The 20,000-nt window shown below is 37.0% G+C and overlaps 2 protein-coding genes across 2 annotated transcripts in view; one reads left to right on the forward strand and one right to left on the reverse strand.

Annotated features, from left to right (window-relative positions):
- Positions 1 to 246: 246 nt before the first annotated feature.
- Positions 247 to 7,330, forward strand: LOC308702972 (CXXC-type zinc finger protein 4). Its single transcript, XM_081386168.1, has 3 exons — positions 247 to 463; positions 2,335 to 3,352; positions 5,652 to 7,330. Exons 2-3 carry the CDS (start codon positions 2,384 to 2,386, stop codon positions 5,697 to 5,699), a joined length of 1,017 nt encoding a protein of 338 aa, XP_081242294.1. The 5' UTR covers positions 247 to 463; positions 2,335 to 2,383; the 3' UTR covers positions 5,700 to 7,330.
- Positions 7,331 to 8,928: 1,598 nt separating this feature from the next.
- rigi (RNA sensor RIG-I) overlaps positions 8,929 to 20,000 on the reverse strand; it is a 30,756-nt gene continuing 19,684 nt past the window's right edge. Inside the window, exons 13-19 of the mRNA XM_081386000.1 lie at positions 19,390 to 19,535; positions 17,383 to 17,479; positions 16,060 to 16,230; positions 15,287 to 15,432; positions 15,041 to 15,187; positions 11,557 to 11,718; positions 8,929 to 9,817 (exon numbers count right to left, since the gene is read on the reverse strand). Coding sequence (XP_081242126.1) covers positions 9,665 to 9,817; positions 11,557 to 11,718; positions 15,041 to 15,187; positions 15,287 to 15,432; positions 16,060 to 16,230; positions 17,383 to 17,479; positions 19,390 to 19,535 — 1,022 coding nt within the window. The 3' untranslated portion in view covers positions 8,929 to 9,664. The remainder of the gene's footprint in view (positions 9,818 to 11,556; positions 11,719 to 15,040; positions 15,188 to 15,286; positions 15,433 to 16,059; positions 16,231 to 17,382; positions 17,480 to 19,389; positions 19,536 to 20,000) is intronic.

The raw sequence follows: 20,000 nt of genomic DNA on the forward strand, positions 1-20,000 counted from the left end.
AGAAGGGGCGCGCGAGGAGTTGACACGCATTACCCTCAGCGCTGCGCGAGACCCCGTATGTCAACCCCCTCGCGCCTCCCGCGCTTCCACAATCATTTCCCGCCAATGATCAGGAGGTGTCCGCAACGGCGCTTCCTCACCTCACACCCCCGTCAGCCACACGCAGCGCGACACACACACACACACACACACACATACACACACACACACCGGGAGGAGCCGTCTACCCTTCCGTCACCCATACCCGCCCCTGAGGACGGTGCGTCGTTGGCGGCGTCAATATTATTTATTATTCCCGTTAGTCTCGGTATTTAGCGCCGCAGCTGCTCACGGTGATCGTTAAATCGGACGCGTCTCGTTGTTTTGTGGCGCGTGTTTTTTCTTGTAACGGGGATTATTGAGGCGGCATCAGCGCGCGGTGATGCTCTCCGTTAAAGGATCTTGAAGCGTCGCGAGTCTAAAGGTAAAGCTCGTCCATTTTCCGTCCTCCGCCTCCCCCCCTCTCGTCTATCTCCCCCCCCCCCATCCCTATCTCTCTCCCTCTCTCTATCTCTCTCCCCCTCTCTCTCTGCTGACGTGCGATGGCCAAGAGAATTAATCCGTCGCCTTTAATTGCACCGTAGTGTCCAGCGGTCTCGCGCCCTTAATGACCTCTGATCCGCGCGCCGGTGCCGCAGCAGGCGGAGAGTAATTACCGTAATTGATGCTCGAGGCGACGGTGGGGGGGGGGGGGGGGGGGGGGGGTAGCATCGTTTCTCTCTCTTTCTCTTCCACATAAACACGCACACACACACACACACACACACACACTCATTTTGACACGGTAACTTTCTTCTGCACGGCTTATTATCGCTATTGCTTTTGTTCCTCTAATTAAGACAACAACAAATTTAAAGGCAGACCTGATGGTGTTGGATATAATGCTCTAAATTATGTCACGCATATGCATAAGAAATGTACATAAATGCATACAATGCAGTTGCTGTTTATCTGAACTGCGTTTTAATCTGAATTTGACTGAATCTCAAGTGTACAGTTATAAAAATAATTTCTGTTATACTTGGAACCTAATGGGGAATTAATCTCAAATCCACTAAAAATAAAATAAGATTAAATCGGATAACTAATTTTCTCATTTTTTTCTTTCATAATTTTAGTTTAGGATCTTTTTTATTTAACTTTTTTTATTTTTTTATTTTTTATTTTTTAGAATTACTTTTAAAATATCCATTAAGCTATTCTGTATGCATCCTTTAGGATTTTACCACATATTCTATATTTCCTGTCAATACATTTTTTTTCAATGAATGAAAAATATTTATAATAATTTTAGAAATGGGAAGAAACTATTAAAGTCAGCATGAAATGAAAGTTGTGATAGTCTTTTCTTCCCTGTTGTGACGTATATCCAAGAGAAAATTATTTTTAATTTGGTCTGAGGGGAATTGATTGGATGGTGGTGGTTTGCTATTGGTTGATCTCATGTGAGTGACAGGTTGCCCCGCCCTCATCATCAGAGAAGAGAAGAGATGTTGCTGGGGGGGGAGATATTTAGATTAAAGATTACGAGGCACATGCATTTAACAAAATGATGTGCATGGATAAATAACTCACAATAAATACTGCAATATTCCAAAAAAAGTAAATTATGATTTCATGGCTATTTTAAAGGTGTATTGTGTAATATATAGGAGGATCTGTTGACAGAAATGTAATATCATATGCATAACTATATTTTAAGTGGTGTATAAAGACATTACATAAAGAACCGTTATGTTTTTATTAACTTAGAATGAGCGTTTTCTCTCTACACACACCGCGGGTCCGCTTACATGATACTACAGTGGCCCTGAGCGGACAAATGCATTTCGTCACTATGTTGTTCTTCGTGCAAAGAAGCGAGCTAAAGTCAGCGAATAAAACACTGACACAATGATGGACAAGTAACAATAATATTCGCATTAACATCGTTTTACTGAATAATTAAGTAGAAATAATTTCTCAATTAATCTTTGAATGAAAACTATCCTTTGTGTTTTTTTTTTGTTTTTTGACTCATTTGGTCTTTCACCTCACCAGGTATGCGATGGTGATTGCTAATTGATCAATTAATTGTTGTAAAGAAACCTCATTGGTTAACTGGCTACTCTCTGCTGTCTCAGACGACGACATCACTTCCTGTCGGCCACCGTAACTTCTGTTGGTTGCAATTCGCAACCTCACCACTAGATGCCACTAAAAATTACACACTGCACCTTTAAAACATATAACAAATGTTCCGTTTACCTTCAGTTGACGAACATCTCTGTTCACCTCCACCTTTTTCCTCCACAGGACCACTGCCGTGGATGGTTGGGCGTTAGTGCGTGTTTGTTTTGCTCTGATGGCGAACATGAGCAGTAGTGTGTGCATGGAAACTCCACACGCTCATGGCCACGCCCACGGCCACACCCACAACTACAACCCCACCCCCGGACGGGACTTTCCTCTTCAGATCGACTCGTGCATGAACCCGGTGTTGGACTACAGCGCGCAAATGGAGCGTTACCGCTCGTTCGCCACCTTCTATAAGAACAGCACGGCCGCCGGCGCCACGCCGTTTCCACAAACCGCGAAAATCGCACGAATCGCCACGCCCCTATTCCCATCAGCACGCTTATCCGCGATGCCACCCTGGTCGTGTGACAACGCCATGCTATGGGGGCGAAAGCCTGCCACGGTTAACGTAAATGGACCTCACACGCATCGGACAGGCATGTCAAGGGCGGAGCCGGTGAACGTGCACATGTCCGCCAAACACATTCCACAAGACTCCGCCCTCTCGATGGGTGACAACTTCCTGTCGCCGCTGTCCGCGGAGCAGTGCCGCGGTCTCCCCGTAACGGGCGCCGAGTGCATGAACCGACTGAAGTGCCCGCCGTCGGGGCCGCCCGGGGAGGCGGATCGAGGCGGGACGTTCGGAGGGATGCCCCCTTTGGGGGGGCTGTCGTTACCGCCAGGGGTCATCGTCATGACGACGCTTCACTCCGGTGCAGGGTCATCCGGGGTTACGATGTCAGACAGCGCGTTTCAGATCGCTAACGTGGCAGCGGACTGCCAGCACAGCGGCTCGTCTTGCTCCGGCTCGCCCGCGGCTCTGAACGGAAACGCTAACGGGAGTTGCAGCAGCGGGAACAGCAACGGTAGCGGAGCGGCTAAACGTAAACGCAAGCGGTGTGGTGTCTGCGCCCCCTGCAGGAGGCTCATTAACTGCGGCGTGTGCAGCTCCTGTCGGAACAGAAAGACGGGTCATCAGATCTGCAAGTTCAGAAAGTGCGAAGAACTCAAGAAGAAGCCGGGCAGCACGATGGAGGTGGGATTCACACACACACACACACACACTCACTCACTCACACATATGCTGCGAGGTCTATTGAAGTGGGCTGTTTAATTGGGAATGATGTGGCGGGGGGTTTGGAGTGGAGCCCAGTCTTGGCACAAGCGGCCATAATTAACCATCGTGCATTAATGTGTGTATGTGTGTGTGTGTGTGATGGCTTGAGCCCTCTTATGCTGGAAAAATGCCCTTGCACTCAAGCACACACTTCATCGCTCTCTCTCACACACACACTGTCGGTATTGAGGGCTGAGAGATGAGGCAACACGTTGTAAGTTTGCTGTAATAATACAAAGACGGCTTAATCTATTCACAACCTGCTAACACCACTCACTAGAATCAAGATCAGACCATCACAAACCAGTCCAGCACCATCAGTTCTTGTTCTGCGTGAAACCTAGTCTACCAATATATGGTGCGGTCATATTAATGAAATTTCACAGGTAAAAAGCTCTATTGTGTCCTAAAATCTGCATGTGGAAATTTTCCTCCCTCATGCAAAATTGCCAATCACATGGATTCCTATTGAAATGACTGGATTTCGCATGTGCAAATTGCCTGAACAATGGGAAATGTAAGTGCACCTTTAGACAGGAAGAGTTTATAGACTCGTTCACACTATATCAGCATTGAACGATACCGTTAATTTAGTGTTCGTTCCTCAGCACTGCACATTTGGGATGTCTCCATTTAATAACAATCAAAGTCCCCCTGTGGTGAAAATCCAGCTTTTAATATTCTTTATAGGTCTATGAGGTGTTTTTAATATGCTTTATGACAAACCATGTGTAAATTCATAAGTCGACAGCATTGCTGAGTATTTCCTCCTTAAATCTGCAGTGAACCAAAGACAGTCTCAAAAACACGCTTTGAAATCGCTGGTGTTTCTGACGTCACAAACTACCTTGTAACCAATCAGATCAACGTGTGATCGTCAAGCAGTGGATCTCTGAGCTGAGTGAGTGAGTGGAGGCGGGGCTCATTTGCATATTCATAGAACCGCGTATACTAAATGAGGCAGGGGTGTCGAGTTACATTCAGGCTATTTTAAGGCATGAAGTTTTTTTTTCTTAAAAAAAAAAGTTTAAATATGTAATTTTAGTGATCAAAGATGGGGATCAAATTATTGACTACAGGGGAACTTTAAGGAAAACATCTCAGATGTGCAGTGCTGAGGAGGTTCTAGGAACTGTTTGAAAACATTACATTTAAGCTTTTAGCAGATGCTTTATCCAAAGGCACCAATGTCAACGCCATGCTCCACTGTTTGAGCTACAGGAACGCCTAGCAAGTAAACTAGATGTTCAAGACAGTTGCTTGAGAGTAATATGCAGTAAGTGATACTACTACAGTAGACCAGCGGCTCAGTCAAATAACAGTGCATCAATCAAAAGTCATAGTGATGACACTGACTTTTGGAAAAATACGAGAATGTACAGTTGCACCCTTGCTATTTGGTGTCTCAAACTAAACTCTTGATTGTCTTTCAGTTGTTCAATCCTTACAAACTTTATCAAAATCTAGTGGCTATTATGTAAATTTTTACATAAGGCCAGTTACATAAACATAACCACTGAATGTAACTCGACACCCTTGCCCCATTTAGTATACGTGGCTCTATGAATATGCAAATGATCCCCGCCTCCACTCACTCATCCAGTGAGATCCACTCGTTGACGATCACACGTTGATCTGATTGGTTACAAGGTAGTTTGTGACGTCAGAAACACCAGCGATTTCAAAGCGTGTTTTTGAGACTGTCTTTGGTTCACTGCAGTTTTAAGGAGGAAATACTCAGCAATGCTGTCGACTTATGAATTTACACATGGTGTGTCTTAAAGCATATTAAAAACACCACATAGACACATTAACAACATTAAAAGCTGGATTTACATCACAGGGGAACTATAAAAATTACATCCAGTCTTAATTAGATGACTAACTTGTAAGACTAGTCTAAGTAGTTTAATCAACCGTCTACTGGTGTTTCATAATTATCCAAAGCGACTTTCAAAATCAAATTCATAATTGGAAACAAAAGCAATTCATCAAAGAGCCAACAATAATAGTGACATACACAGCGTACAGAAACGTGGTTTGCATACAGGTCTGTTGTGTTCGGTTTCCCAATTTAATTGTCATTTTTAAATGATCCAATACTTTGAATCATTGCATCTCATCTTGAAGGTGACTCGCACCATTATTCACACGTGTAACACATGGTTTCAGTGATTAACTGGGTCATTATGTCGAACTAAACTGTGTTTTCCCACAGAGAGCACCGTCAGCAGGAGCCGCTGACACCTTTCGCTGGTTCTTCTGAAGGGCTCGCCAACAAACCACATCATACACCAGACTCAAAACTAGAAGAACTGCAGGTCATACGCCTACAATCTGATCATACGGTTCCGCAATCAGGGAATCTCTCCGAACTCCTCGCTTTCTACCCCTTCCCCTCAGGACTCACTGTGGCACTGGGGCATCAGGTGCACATGCCCCGTCGAGGGCCAGTCTCCGGTCTCACCTCACCTCAAACAAACACCAATGGCATAGAGAAACAGAGACTTGATTCCAGTCGTATCAGGTCCCCATCCGAGCTCAAAGGAACAGTTCACCTGGCTGAAATTGAACAATTAAAGGGGTAGTTCACCCAAAAATGAAAATTCTGTCATTAATTACTCACCCTCATGTCGTTCCAAACCCGTAAGACCTTCGTTCATCTTTCGGAACGCAAATTAAGATATTTTTGATGAAATCCGATGGCTCGGGGGGGGGGGGGGGGGGGCTCCATTGACAGCTCTTTAATTAACACTTTGAAGGCCCAGTAAGGTAGGAAAGACATTGTTAAAACGCATGCGTGCGTGACCTTTACAAGCAGAGGAAGACGGATGCAAGGTCATGCTCTCGTGAACGCACGTTAGAGACTGATACACAAGAAATTGTTGAATAAAGTCGCTATTTTGCTTTTTTGGCGTACAAAAAGTATTGTCGTCGCTTCATAAAATTAAGGTTGAACCACTTGTAGTCACATGGACTATTTTAACAATGTCTTTCCTACCTTACTGGGCCTTCAAAGTGTTAATTAAATAGATGTCAATGGAGCCCCCTTGAGCCATCGGATTTCATCTAAAATATCTTGATTTGTGTGAACGAAGATGAACGAAGGTCTTACTGGGTTGGAACGACATGAGGGAGAGTAATTACAGAATTTTCATTTTTGGGTGAACTAACCCTTTAAGGTCCTTGCACGGAGTCCGAAATTTTCATATGCGTTTTTTTCGTATTTGTCATTCGGTGGCTCTGAATTGTCAAAACACCTCTCAGAATGTTTGCTACAAATGCAAAAAACGAAGCCGATCCGAATTTTTTTTTGTCGGACGAAAGTTTTGGAGGCAGTGTGTAAACATGATTGACACAACGTGAGGTCGTATTTATTTTTAACGTGCGAAAATTTCAGACTCAGTGTGCGATGACCTTCAGTGTGCGATGACCTTGACTCATCATTTACTTGCCTTTGTGTCATTCGAACCACTTGCTTTCTCCTGTGGAAGACAAGTGGGATTATTTGTAGAACGAGCACTGAAGTGAATGAAGTCTGGTAAACTCGTAAAGGACAAAAATAAACATTATTAAAGTAGTCGTGCACTACAATAGACTATTTAACTGAAGACGTGATGGATAGATTGAAAGTTGCGGGATTTTCTTTAAAAAAACACCTTGTTCCACTGAAGAAAGCAATCCATACAGTGAGTAAATGATGACAAAAGGTTAATTTTTATGAGTGAACGATTCCTTTAAAACACCTTTCTGTTGCATGGGTAGAAAAGTGTTTTGTTTTTAACTAAAGACTTTAAGAAATAACTTTGTTTATTGCTGTTGTGACGCCTCACTGTCTTGATGAATAAGAGACTCTTAGGATGGCTTGTTGATTAAATGTGATCCTTTTTGAACTGTGACTTTCTGTGTGCTCTGCATTTATTCACACTAACGTGTTTTGTTAAATGGTTAACGGCTTGATTTGGGCTAGATAACGTGCTGACGGCGCGACGTGATAAGATGTCACTCGGAGAGCGTTTAAATGGCGTTTCTAATTCTGATTCTTCGAGCTCAGATGAGCAGGGAAAGATGGCGGAGCCACATCTCAGCGTTAAAGCGCTCGGCACATCACTGTACATGTCATCTCTTTATTGTTGGGCCTCTATGACGACTCCCATGTTGCTAGGCAACATGAATTACAATGACATGAAGTCCTGTGTTCTAGAATAAGGGAGGGGCTGAGATGCCTTCACTCCGGCTGAGATTTACATCACACACTCGCCTGTTAGTGTGTGTGCGTGTGTGTGTGTGAGGGGCAAAGACATATTCTCCTAGCCCTATTTAAAAACTAAAATACTATTATATACATATATTAATCACATTAAATAAATAATTATCTTAAATTCTTACTATATACTTATAAATCAGAATATCTATAATCTATATATATATATATATGTACACATACATATCTATCTACATGCATATTAATCACATATAAAAAAATGAATATCTTAAAATCTACTTAAAAAACATATTTCGAAAACATATTGAATGATAACTAATTAATCTAACAAATCATCTGGAGATTAAACGAGAAATAATTGTGTTAAATCTTAATATAAATCCGGAAGGTATAGAATTGAACTGAATATATGAATCAGCACTGAACTGATTTCAGAGGAACAAAGACACAGCTGTTTTTGTAGAGATTCTTTACAGCTGGACTGAAATCTGTTGGCATTTGATAATTTTCTGTAAAGCTGCTTTGATACACCTTCACACACACATATAAATATATATGAATCAAAGGCTGTAAAGGCATGAATGTTTCCATGCATGAGCCAGTTTTTGCCTGTAAACCTGTCCTAAATTCACGAACCCCCCCCACACACACTAGCAGTGACACTGATGCCTCGTGCTTTGATGAACGCTGTTATTCCTCACACATTCACACACCAGGTTCTGCTCCGGATGCACGGGAACGCTGGGAATTTCAAGCATCATTAACTCGAGGCTTTATAGACTGCCATTAATTGTTTTAATTGAACTATTTTCCACCTCACAGGGCGAATAATCTATCAAGAGAATTATAGGATAAAAACTATCCTACTTTTAGGACAATTAAAAAAAATTTTTTTTTGAAGCAATTGAGCTTTTTTTTCATTACTGTATAATGTGTCCATACGTTTTTTTTTTTTTTTTATCATTTCTGTTATTCGTAAAAGATTGTGAATCTTTCTAATATGATGATTTTTACCTATCAGTTTTTAAGAGCAGTTCCATATGATGCATAAAAAACAATAATATAAATGTGTTGTTTTGCATAGCCGTATGACAATTACATATAAAAATTGTTTAATTGTCTTAAACATAACAATCATCTATCTATCTATCTATCTATCTATCTATCTATCTATCTATCTATCTATCTATCTATCTATCTATCTATCTATATATCTATCTATCTATCTATCTATCTATTTATCTATCTATATCAGTGGTTACAATGCAGAAATGGTCCTAAAATAGGCTTTTTAATTTTATTTAACATAAAGTACTTAATATTCACCAAATACTATATTCATAATATTTTAATTACATGAATTATTTTATTTTGATTAGCTTCAGTTGACATAAAATGTATCACATTCATATCAAATCACTTCATTATCAGTTATTTTATAATAATAGTCAATTTACCAGGAAAATCGTCCCATCCAAGTTTAAATTAAAATGTTAAAATACACGACAAAAAAACAGGTGCCTTATTAGAGAAGTCATTTGCGATCAAGCTGAACATGTAACATCAACACAAAGACTGATTGAGATCTGTTGGGTTGTTAAAAGAAAAATGCTTTTCTTACTCAGTGTTTTTGTCTTGTTTCCAGTCCAAATATCAAACATTTCTTAAATCAAGATGCATTTACTAGATGAGTAAAATTACTTAAGATATTATGTCTTGTTTTTTAGGGAAATAAATAAAAATAAAGTGAGTTTTTGCTTAAAACAAGCCAAATTATCTGCCAATGGGGTCAGAAAAATAATTTTGTTTCTATTTTAATAGAAATGCATCTTGATTTAAGAATTTTTAGATATTTGAACTGGAAACTAGACAAAAATAAAAGTATTTTTTGCAGAATATATCATCTGGATTACACAATCAGGTAAAAAAAAAAAAGTAGCCTACTTGGACTTAAAATTTAGAGTGCAATAAGAAAGATTAAAGCTTGAACATGGTGTTTGCTGTCCTCAGTCTCTCAGCGGCCATGTTTCAGGCGTGATCTCCTTCATGTCGAACTCTTGGATGGCAAACGTCACGTCACGCCATTTCCTGAAGTAAAACTGCTCTTCAGTGACACAATCCTGCACCACGTAACTCTCGATCTTCAGCAGCGGCAGATCCTGGGGTCACATCACAACAATTCATCCGTTTATGATCCAATACTGATCATCAGAATCAGAGTTCAACACACTTAAACTCAGAGTCCAATTGGGATTTACAGATTTACATAATATATCTGTTCTTGACGGTTTTTTATTTCAGTTTCATCTTCTCAGAATCAGGGTTATTATTTAACTTATACTAATTATACTTGTACTAACTAATTATATAAACTTAAATAAAAAGAAAAAAAAAACTGAAATAAAATAAAAAATATGAAAACTTAAATTTATTTTATTTCAGCTGGTTGTTAAGGCATCGTTTCTAATCACAAGTTCAAGTACTAAAATAACTAAAACTGAAAACTAACTAAAAAACTATATTAGACATTTTTAAAAAAAAGGCAAAATAACTAACTATTTATTTATAACTATTTATTTCCGCTAGCTAATTATTTCTAATTTTGTTGAAACTGAAGTTCAAAATTAACTAAAGCTAAAACCAAAAACTACACTGACATATTTAAAAATAAATAAACAAATAAATTAATAAATTTTATAAACACACACAACAAGAATTACAAAATCTTTAACCAAAATTTAAATATTAAAATAAAACCTAATTCAAAATATTAACAAAAACCATAATAGTATCTCAATGATACTATAAAAATAACTCATCTAGGCAACATTTCCAATTTTTGTTTAGTGTGAGTTGCAAGTACTAAAGTAACTAAAACTAAAACTATACTGACATGTTAAAAACATAAAAATCACTAAAACTTTAAAATTAAAATTAAAACAGAAAATACAAAAATAAAGCCTAAATCAAAATATTGACAAAAACTATAATAGAGTCTTGATGATAACAACACTGCTGACAATCTCTTGCTGGATATTAGTTTTTGTTTAAGCACAAAAGTAACTAAAACTAAAAACAAAAACGGAATAAAAACTATACTGACAAATTAAAACAAACACAAATAAAAATCACAAAAACAAGAAAATTACTAAAACTTTGAAATTTAACTTAAATCTGATTCAAAATATTAACAAAAAAAACATAATAGTATCTCAATGACACTACAAAAATAACTAAAACTTATTTTATTTCAGCTATTCTAGTGAGTTAAAGTACTAAAGTAACTAAAACTTAATAAAAAAATATACAGACGTTAAAAACATCACAAAAACTACAATATTACTAAAACTTAAAAATGAAAATGAAAACAGAAAATATAATAATAAAACCTAATTCAAAATATTAACAAAAACTATAAAAGCAACTCAATGATAGTAAGATAACAGAAGAAGAAAGAGTCATCTGGATGGTGAGGTATGTGAATTTGAGAATTACAAAAACTACAATATGTGACTCTGGCTCACGTCACCAGTCTCAAGTATATCTGTGGCAATAGCCAACAATACATTGTATGGGTCAAAACATCAATGTTTAGATTTTTTTGCGCCCTCAGATTCCAGATTTAAAATAGTTGTATCTCGGCCAAATATTGTCCTATCCTAACAAACCACACATCAATGGAAAGATTATTTATTCAGCTTTCATATGATGTATAAATCTCAATTTAAAAAAATTGACCCATGTGACTGGTTTTGTGGTCCAGGGTCACATATTACTAAAGATTACAAATGGAAATGAAAACAAAAATATAAAAATAGACCCTAATTCAATATATTAACAAAAACTCTCTCAATGGCACTAAGATCACAGAAGCAGAAAGAGTCCACAGGTGTGTTACCTGGATGGTGAGGTAAGAGGCGATGAGACCCCAGTCTTGTTTGCAGTCGCCACAGAGCATCTTCTTGTTCTTACTAAAGCCACAGAAGGATCTTGGTTTCTTATGAGGAACAGTTGTAAAGCGTTCAAACATGGAGCGATCCAGAGCGATGTGATGAGACTCCTGCGGGAAAGAGAGAATGAGAAAGATGATAGATAGACAAACAAACAGAAAGATGGTCCTAAAACGAACACATCCTTGGTAAACCTGGGGACACAAAACAGCTTTTATGGCTCTGAAAAGTGTTATAGCGTATCCTTAAACAGCTTAAAACATTTACTATAAAAGATATTCACTTGAATTCCCTATGAGATTTTAATTTAATATTTTAATAAATGAACAAAATTTTTGGTTTATGGTTAAGTTTATGGTTCGTTATTGCTGGTTAATCTTCATACGTGACCCTGGACCACAAAACTAGTCTCATGATCACACTAGATTTATACATCATCTGAAAGCTGGATAAATAATCTGTCCGGTGATGTATGGTTTGTTAGGATAGGACAATATTTGGCTGAGATACAACTATTGAAAATCTGGAATCTGAGGGTGCAAAAATATCAAAACATTGAGAAAATCTCCTTTAAAGTTGTTCATTTATGTTGGCGATTGTGCTGCATTCACTCACTCAAATACATGTTTATTACGGTAGGAAATTTAATATCAGGTCTCACGATGTAACGAATTGCTTTACGGCACTGCACATATACACAATAGGGATAGCTCACAGATGAAGTTATTAGAGGCCAGACAGACTCACGGAGGTGATTGGCATCTCACAACTTGCACTTTATTCCCCAATTGAACTCATGTAACTGTCTGTCACCCGTTCTACCTTCCACAGCTTTACTTGATAAACAAAAGTAGGATAAGAATGAGCATCAAACTGAAATAACCCGCATACGGGTGTTCGAGGTGCACATACAATACAGACTGCCGACAGTTCAACAGGGCGCGCGCAGCTCTTAAAGGGGCCACACCTTATTTCCACTCATTACAGCTTCCATCCTATTGAACAAGGTACCGGTATAGAGGGCGGAAGGGATCAGGCCGTGAGTGCAGAGACGGCTCTGCGCGAGTGCTATTTACGACAGTAACGTTAAATACAAGTACTCCACGGTGACTCTAGGGGTCGCTGTTTGACAAAAACAGAAAGCTGCATAGTGTGCCTTTAAAGGTGGTATCAGCGATTTCAGGCCCAAACATAAATGATCACATTCATCTAATATTTCGCTAGCTGCACGCCCCATAAGCATGCTGTCAAAAAAACGCGTCTCTCTAGGTAGCCTAGGCTCAGAGATCTGCACACAAAAACAGTTGGTATCAACATCACTCAAAACCAAAATAAATAGTGTTCCAACCAATCATCGACAGGGGCGGGTGTTGTGAGGTTTTGCGCTCGTGCACGGCTGCCTATGACGGCTGCACGCGAAAACCTCACAACACCCGCCCCTGTCGATGATTGGTTGGAACACTATTTATTTTGGTTTTGAGTGATGTTGATACCAACTGTTTTTGTGTGCAGATCTCTGAGCCTAGGCTACCTAGAGAGACGCGTTTTTTTGACAGCATGCTTATGGGGCGTGCAGCTAGCGAAATATTAGATGAATGTGATCATTTATGTTTGGGCCTGAAATCGCTGATACCACCTTTAAGATAAGTAGTTTGAAAAGCTTGAAGAAGGTTTTAAGTTTTTTTTAAGATAAATAATTTAAAAAGCTTAAAGTTTGAAGGTTTTAAGTTTTTTTAAACATAAGTAGTTTAAAAAAGCTTGAAGTTTGACTTTTTTTTTTTTTAAGATAAGTAGTTTAAAAAGCTGGAAGGTTTTAAGTTCTTTTAAGATAAATAATTGAAAAAGCTTGAAGTTTAAAGGTTTGAAGTTTTTTAAGATAAGTAGTTAAAAAGCTTGAAGGTTTTAAGGTTTTTTTAAAGATTAGTTTAAAAAAGCTTGACGTTTGACCTTTTTTAATTTTTTTTTTTAAAAAAGTAGTTTGAAGGTTTTAATTTTTTTTAAGATAAATAATTTAAAAAGCTTAAAGTTTGAAGGTTTTAAGTTTTTTTAAGCATAAGTAGTTTAAAAAGCTTGAAGTTTGACTATTTTCTGAGATAAGTAGTTTAAAAAGCTTGAAGTTTGAAGGTTAAGTTTTTTTAAAGTAGTGTAAAAAAGCTTGAAGTTTTACTTTTTTTAAGATAAGTAGTTTGAAAAGCTTGAAGGTTTTAAGGTTTCTAAAGATAAGTAGTTTAAAAAGCTTGAAGGTTTTAAGTTTTCTAAAGATAAGTAGTTTAAAAAGCTTGAAGGTTTTAAGTTTTCTAAAGATAAGTAGTTTAAAAAGCTTGAAGGTTTTAAGTTCTTCTAAGATAATTAGTTTAAAAAGCTTGAAGTTTGAAGGTTAAGTTTTTTTAAGATAAGTAGTTTAAAAAGCTTGAAGTTTGACCTTTTTTTAAAGATAATTAGTTTAAAAAGCTTGAAGTCTGAAGGTTTTCATTTTCTTTTAAGATAAGTAGTTTAAAAAGCTTGAAGTTTGACCTTTTTTTAAAGATAATTAGTTTAAAAAGCTTGAAGTCTGAAGGTTTTCATTTTCTTTTAAGATAAGTAGTTTAAAAAAGCTTGAAGTTTGACCTTTTTTTTAAAGATAATTAGTGTAAAAATCTTGAAGGTTTTAATTTTCTTTTAAGATAAGTAGTTTAAAAAAGCTTGAAGTTTGACCTTTTTTTAAATAAGTAGTTTAAAAAGCTTGAAGTTTCAAGTTTTTATAAGATAAGTACTTTGAAAAGTTTGAAGTTTGAAGGTTTTAAGGTTTTTTCAAGATAAGTAATTTAAAAAGCTTGAAGTTTGAAGGTTAATTTTTTTTAAAGTAGTTTAAAAAAGCTTGAAGTTTTACTTTTTTAAGATAAGTAGTTTGAAAAGCTTGAAAGTTTTAAGTTCTTTTAAGATAAATAATTTAAAAAGCTTGAAGTTTAAAGGTTTGAAGATTTTTAAGATAAGTAGTTTAAAAAGCTTGAAGTTTGACTTTTTTTAAAGATAATTAGTTTAAAAAGCTTGAAGTTTCAAGTTTTTATAAGATAAGTACTTTGAAAAGTTTGAAGTTTGAAGGTTTTAAGTTTTTTTTTAAGATAAATAATTTAAAAAGCTTGAAGTTTAAAGGTTTTAATTTTTTTAAAGATAAGTATTTTAAAAAGTTTGAAGATTTTAAGTTTTTCAATATAAGTAGTTTAAAAAGCCTGTGGTTAAAGGTGAAGTATTTTATTTTATTATTTTTAACTAATTATAAAAAATGAAGAGAAATATATTAGTACTGTTATGAGACAATTGTACTTTCCCTGCTTCACTCATGCAGTGCATTTGTGATATGATAATCACACACATCACGATTTCACATTTATTCAATTTATTGTGCAGCCCTATGTATTTACTTTATGATTTATGTAATGATGAAGGCCATACCTGCACGACTCTGAGGCTGTCACTCAAGCATGCAAACTTCTTGCACTTTCCGCAGAGGAGCCGGTAACTGCCTTGCTTTTTGGGTTTTTCGGGACTGGCGCTGACATGATCCCTCCGGGCCTTATCTTCTCTCTGCAACCTGTCCACCTGAACACACACACACACACACACACACAGAGATCAAGCGTTCGACGTTACGCAGCAGAGACGCACTGATGTTTAAAACATGCAGTGAAAGTGCAGAACCTTGTAACTGAGATCCGGGCGGCTCTGCAGTTCCACGATCGCCTCCTCCACGATTTTCTCCTTAATCATGTTTATTTTCTCCTTCATAATGCGATCCTTATTACTGGAGATCAGGAAACACCGACTGCCCTCCGCACGACCACGACCTACACACACACACACAAAGGTTTAATTTGCTATCATTGTGAGGACATTCCATAGGCATAATGATTTTTATACTAGACAAACTGTATTTTCTATGCCCTACACTAGCTCTAAACCTGCCCATCAATCACACACACACACACACACACACACACACACACACACACACACACACACACACACACACACACACACACACACACACACACACACACACACACACAATAACCCGACCGCTAAACCTAACAATCACACACACACACACACACACACACTTACCCTACCCCTAAACCTGCCCATCACACACACACACACACACACACTAACCCGACCGCTAAACCTACCAATCACACACACACACACACACACACACACACACACACACACACACACACTTACCCTACCCCTAAACCTGCCCATCACACACACACATTAACCCTACCCATCACACACTCACTAACCCTACCCCTAAACCTACCCATCACACACACACACACACACACACACACACACACACACACACACACACACACACACACACACACACACACACACACACACACACACACACACACTGAATCGGTGTATTAGTGTTTATATGAGTGTGAAAGAGTGTACATGTTTGTTACCTCGAACTTGCACCATCTTCACCACGTTACCCACGTACTCGTACATCAGAACCAGGTTGCATTGTGGGATATCGATGCCTTCGTCAGCGACTGAAGTGGCGATGAGTATCTTACTCTGATCTGAGCTCTTGAAAGAGTGCAAAACACCCTTCTTATTGGTCGGAGTCATTCCTGTAGCACAAATGATTCACATTTCAATAGGAAAATGCTCAAGAGTCAATGATTTGATCATTACAACAGTGATTATCATGTTTAATTATTATTATGTCAAGAATTGATGTACCTTTTCATGGAAATTAATGTTTTAAAGTGTCTTCCTACATGGTTGTTTAAGAAATGAAAAGCTAAACACTCCATCAATTAGAGTTAGAAACTGTGTCAGCACTAAGTTGAAGTCCTAAAGTAACTTAATAAAAGCTACATTGACATATGAAAAATAAATAAATAAATAAATAAACATAAAAAAAAAATGACTAAAACAAAAACAGAAAATATAAACATAATATCCATAAAATATGAACAAAAATGCTATTTTAATACTAAAACTTTAATAAATTTTAATACATTGAGCTGGCATATTTTAATACATGTTAATACTAAAATGACTCTCTTGTAGTGCTACTACTAGACTATTGGGGGGGGTCAAATTGTGATTATTATGATAAAAATTTTGATTTCGATTTAAAATGCAAATTTTTAATAAAGACAAAAAGTGCTTGATTTCAGGGCTGCACAATTTGGCCAGAAAATTGTGATTATTTATCAATGAGACAATAAAAAATAGTAATAATTCAACTGTAAAATTACTGTTATTACATTTTTTAAAAATATTAAATTACAATATTCAACAAAATAAGAAATATTATAATGTATTATAATAATTATTATTTTATTTTATAGTACAACTCTAAGGTTACAGTACTAATATTTTTTCACTCTTAATTTCTTCATTTTCAAACATACCATCTGGCTTTATTTTGGAGGTTTTTTATGTTTAATATTATATGTTTGACCTTTTTTCTTATGTTTTTTATATATGTTATTTGTCGAGATTCCAGCTCTGTATTTATAAAAATGTTAGTTTTAATATATATATATATATATTATAAGACTAAAATTTTAATAATAAAAAAGTAATAATATATATATATATATTTATCTGTCTGCAAAACTAATTTCAAGTACTTAAGCAGAAGCCTTTTTTAAATCATGACACACGTGAATGCAGTGTGTGTGTGTGTGTGTGTGTGTGTGTGTGTGTGTGTGTGTGTGTGTGTGTGTGTGTGTGTGTGTGTGTGTGTGTGTGTGTGTTTAAATTCCCACCTGAGCCGGTAAAGTTGGATTTTCGTCCTTTTCCGATCAGAACTCCAGGCATCAGGAACTTCAGGGAATCTGTGTCATCAATCCATTTCTTCATGGCCTTATATATAAACACACACACATGAATCCGACATCACATTCGGAGAAGAAACACATTTCCCTGGCTTCACAGACAAGCTTCAGGCTAAAGACATGTTTAAGCTGTTTTAACTGAAAGCTTTTCTTAAAATATGTCTGCCATTATACAGTCTCAAGAGGCACACCAGTAACGCTTTATTCAGGAACACTTTACAATAAGGTTAACATGAACTAAGAATGAACAATACTTCTACAACGTTTATTAGTCTTAGTTAATATTAATTTTGACATTTACTAATACATTATTAAAATCAGAGGTTACCTTTTCTTCTAAGGCATGTTTATTACAGTTTTTCTCGATTGTTTACACACAGATACTGGTACTTAAGACACAATGAGCACAACATGTAACTCATTCACCAACCCCCTGAGCCAATTCTGCTAAACTACAAGCACAATTCCTGCTTTACACTCAAATTGCACTTCTAAAACACACTTTTTTCAAAACACTACACACAATTCTCTGCTTTTGGCACAATTTTCATGCAGAACATCTCTTGTTTTCACAAGGAACACACTGCCATTCAGATACACACACTGACTCACATGGGCAAACACCCGTCACACAGTTTTACAATTAGCAATCAGAGCTTTAGCATAAAGGGGCAACAGGTGAGCTCAATGGAGCAATGGATGCCAACATTGGATTTTTTTATTATTACCGTAACTGTATACAGTCAATTCTTCTGTTGTTCTGTATGTAGACCACTGTATGTACAGCTTTGTGTTGGTTGGGATGTACACTGTGTACATTGTTTTTGTGGGGAAAATAAAATATATTTGTTTCCGTGTTTTTGTGTGTTCTGAGTATAAAAACAATATTCTCATATATTTTACAACACATTTATGTATGTACTGTCTGTAGTAAGTGTAGCACTGAACAAAAAAAAGGCCTAAATCATTTTGATGAATGGAGAAGAAGTGTTTTCATTCATCATAGTGTTTTACAGTGTTCAACTGGTTCTTATAAATGTCTATTCATATGATGGTTTGTGTGTGTCATTTGAAAACCAAATACCATTTTGAGAAGAAATAACATTGTTTTGAATGTAAAGTTTCATTTTGCAGGAGAATTGAGGGGTTTTGCCCATTGTGTGTGTGTTTTTGGATTTGTGTGTAGAGTTCTGAGAATATGAGGCATGCTTTCAGAAAATGTGTGTAAACAATCGAGAAAAACTGTAAAGCTACGGTAACACTAAGGTTTACAGAAAGGTTCACATTAGTTAATCTATTAATTAACATGAACTAACAATGAGCAATACATTTGTTACTGTATTACTTCATCTTTGTTAAAATTGTTCATGTTAGTTCACAGTGCATTAACTAATGTAAACAAATACAACCTTTGATTTTAATAACGTCTTAGTAAATGTTGAAATTAATATTAACTAAGATTAATAAATGCTGTATTGTTCATTCTTAGTTGATGTTAACTAATGTAGTTAACTAATGAACCTTATTATAAAGTGTTACCAAAGCTACTTAAATGCATTCACTCACAAAAAATTATGTTTTATATATTTACGGTGGGAAATTTACTAAATATCTTCATGGAACATGACCTTTACTTAATATCCTAATTATTTTTGCCATAAAAGAAAAATGGATAACTTTAACCCATATAATGTATTGTTGTTGGTTATTGCCACAGATAAACCCGTGCGACTCGAGACTGGTGACGTGATCCAGAGTCACATTTATGCAATTATAAGTTCATGCAACCGGACCCTGGCCATTATTTGCAGGAGTCACATGACTGAGGCCAGGGGGTCAGTTGCAAAAACCTAGTCACTTTTAGCCACAGATATTGATGTATCTGACTTTAAATTAGATGGCTAACTTTTAAGAAAAGGTTTATGGCCAGAGACTCACGTCAGCGAGGGCTCGGGTCCTGACGAAGAGGACGGTGCGCGTCTGATCGTTGTTGTGATATTCTTCATCCAGGATGAACTTCAGAACCTCTAGTTTCGGGTTCTGCTGCCCCTCAGTGGCCAAACGCAGCAACTGCGGGCGCTGACCTGCATCCGGGAAACACACACACTCTCTGAACACACACACTCTCTGGGCACACAGGGTCACTCTCAATTATACTACGCCCTACAAGTTGTACTCTTTTTTTGTGAAGAAAAAGTGCATACTTTTAAGTGTGTAGCAGAAGAGCAGACGAGCTTTGGGAGAAACTATCCCGTCATACAACAGTTGCTCTCTGTCACAGTAAACTGACCTGTCAATCATCCTGTCACTGTAAACATCCTCCACATTTAATTTAATTTGCACGGTGATCTGTGTTTCATGCAGAGACTCTCCTCATATTAACGCAGAATGATGCACTTAAAAGTTAATAGTCAAACGTTAATAGTATTGTAGATGAAAAATAACACGGATAACATGAAATACATATCAGGTTAAACTTTGATTAGTCACCCGAACCTTTATCTAAACCTCTCACCGTCGGTTGCACATGTTTTGTAGTTTTTAACACT

The sequence above is a fragment of the Scardinius erythrophthalmus genome, assembly GCF_964197995.2.
Source record: "Scardinius erythrophthalmus genome assembly, chromosome: 15".
Lineage (NCBI taxonomy): Eukaryota > Metazoa > Chordata > Actinopteri > Cypriniformes > Leuciscidae > Scardinius > Scardinius erythrophthalmus.

Bases quoted from the DNA above. Each gene is read 5' to 3' on its own strand.
- LOC308702972 (XM_081386168.1), top strand. From the start codon at position 2,384: ATGGCGAACATGAGCAGTAGTGTGTGCATGGAAACTCCACACGCTCAT. The intron at 3,353-5,651 runs GTGGGATTCACA...GTTTTCCCACAG, and splicing joins AGCCGGGCAGCACGATGGAG to AGAGCACCGTCAGCAGGAGC.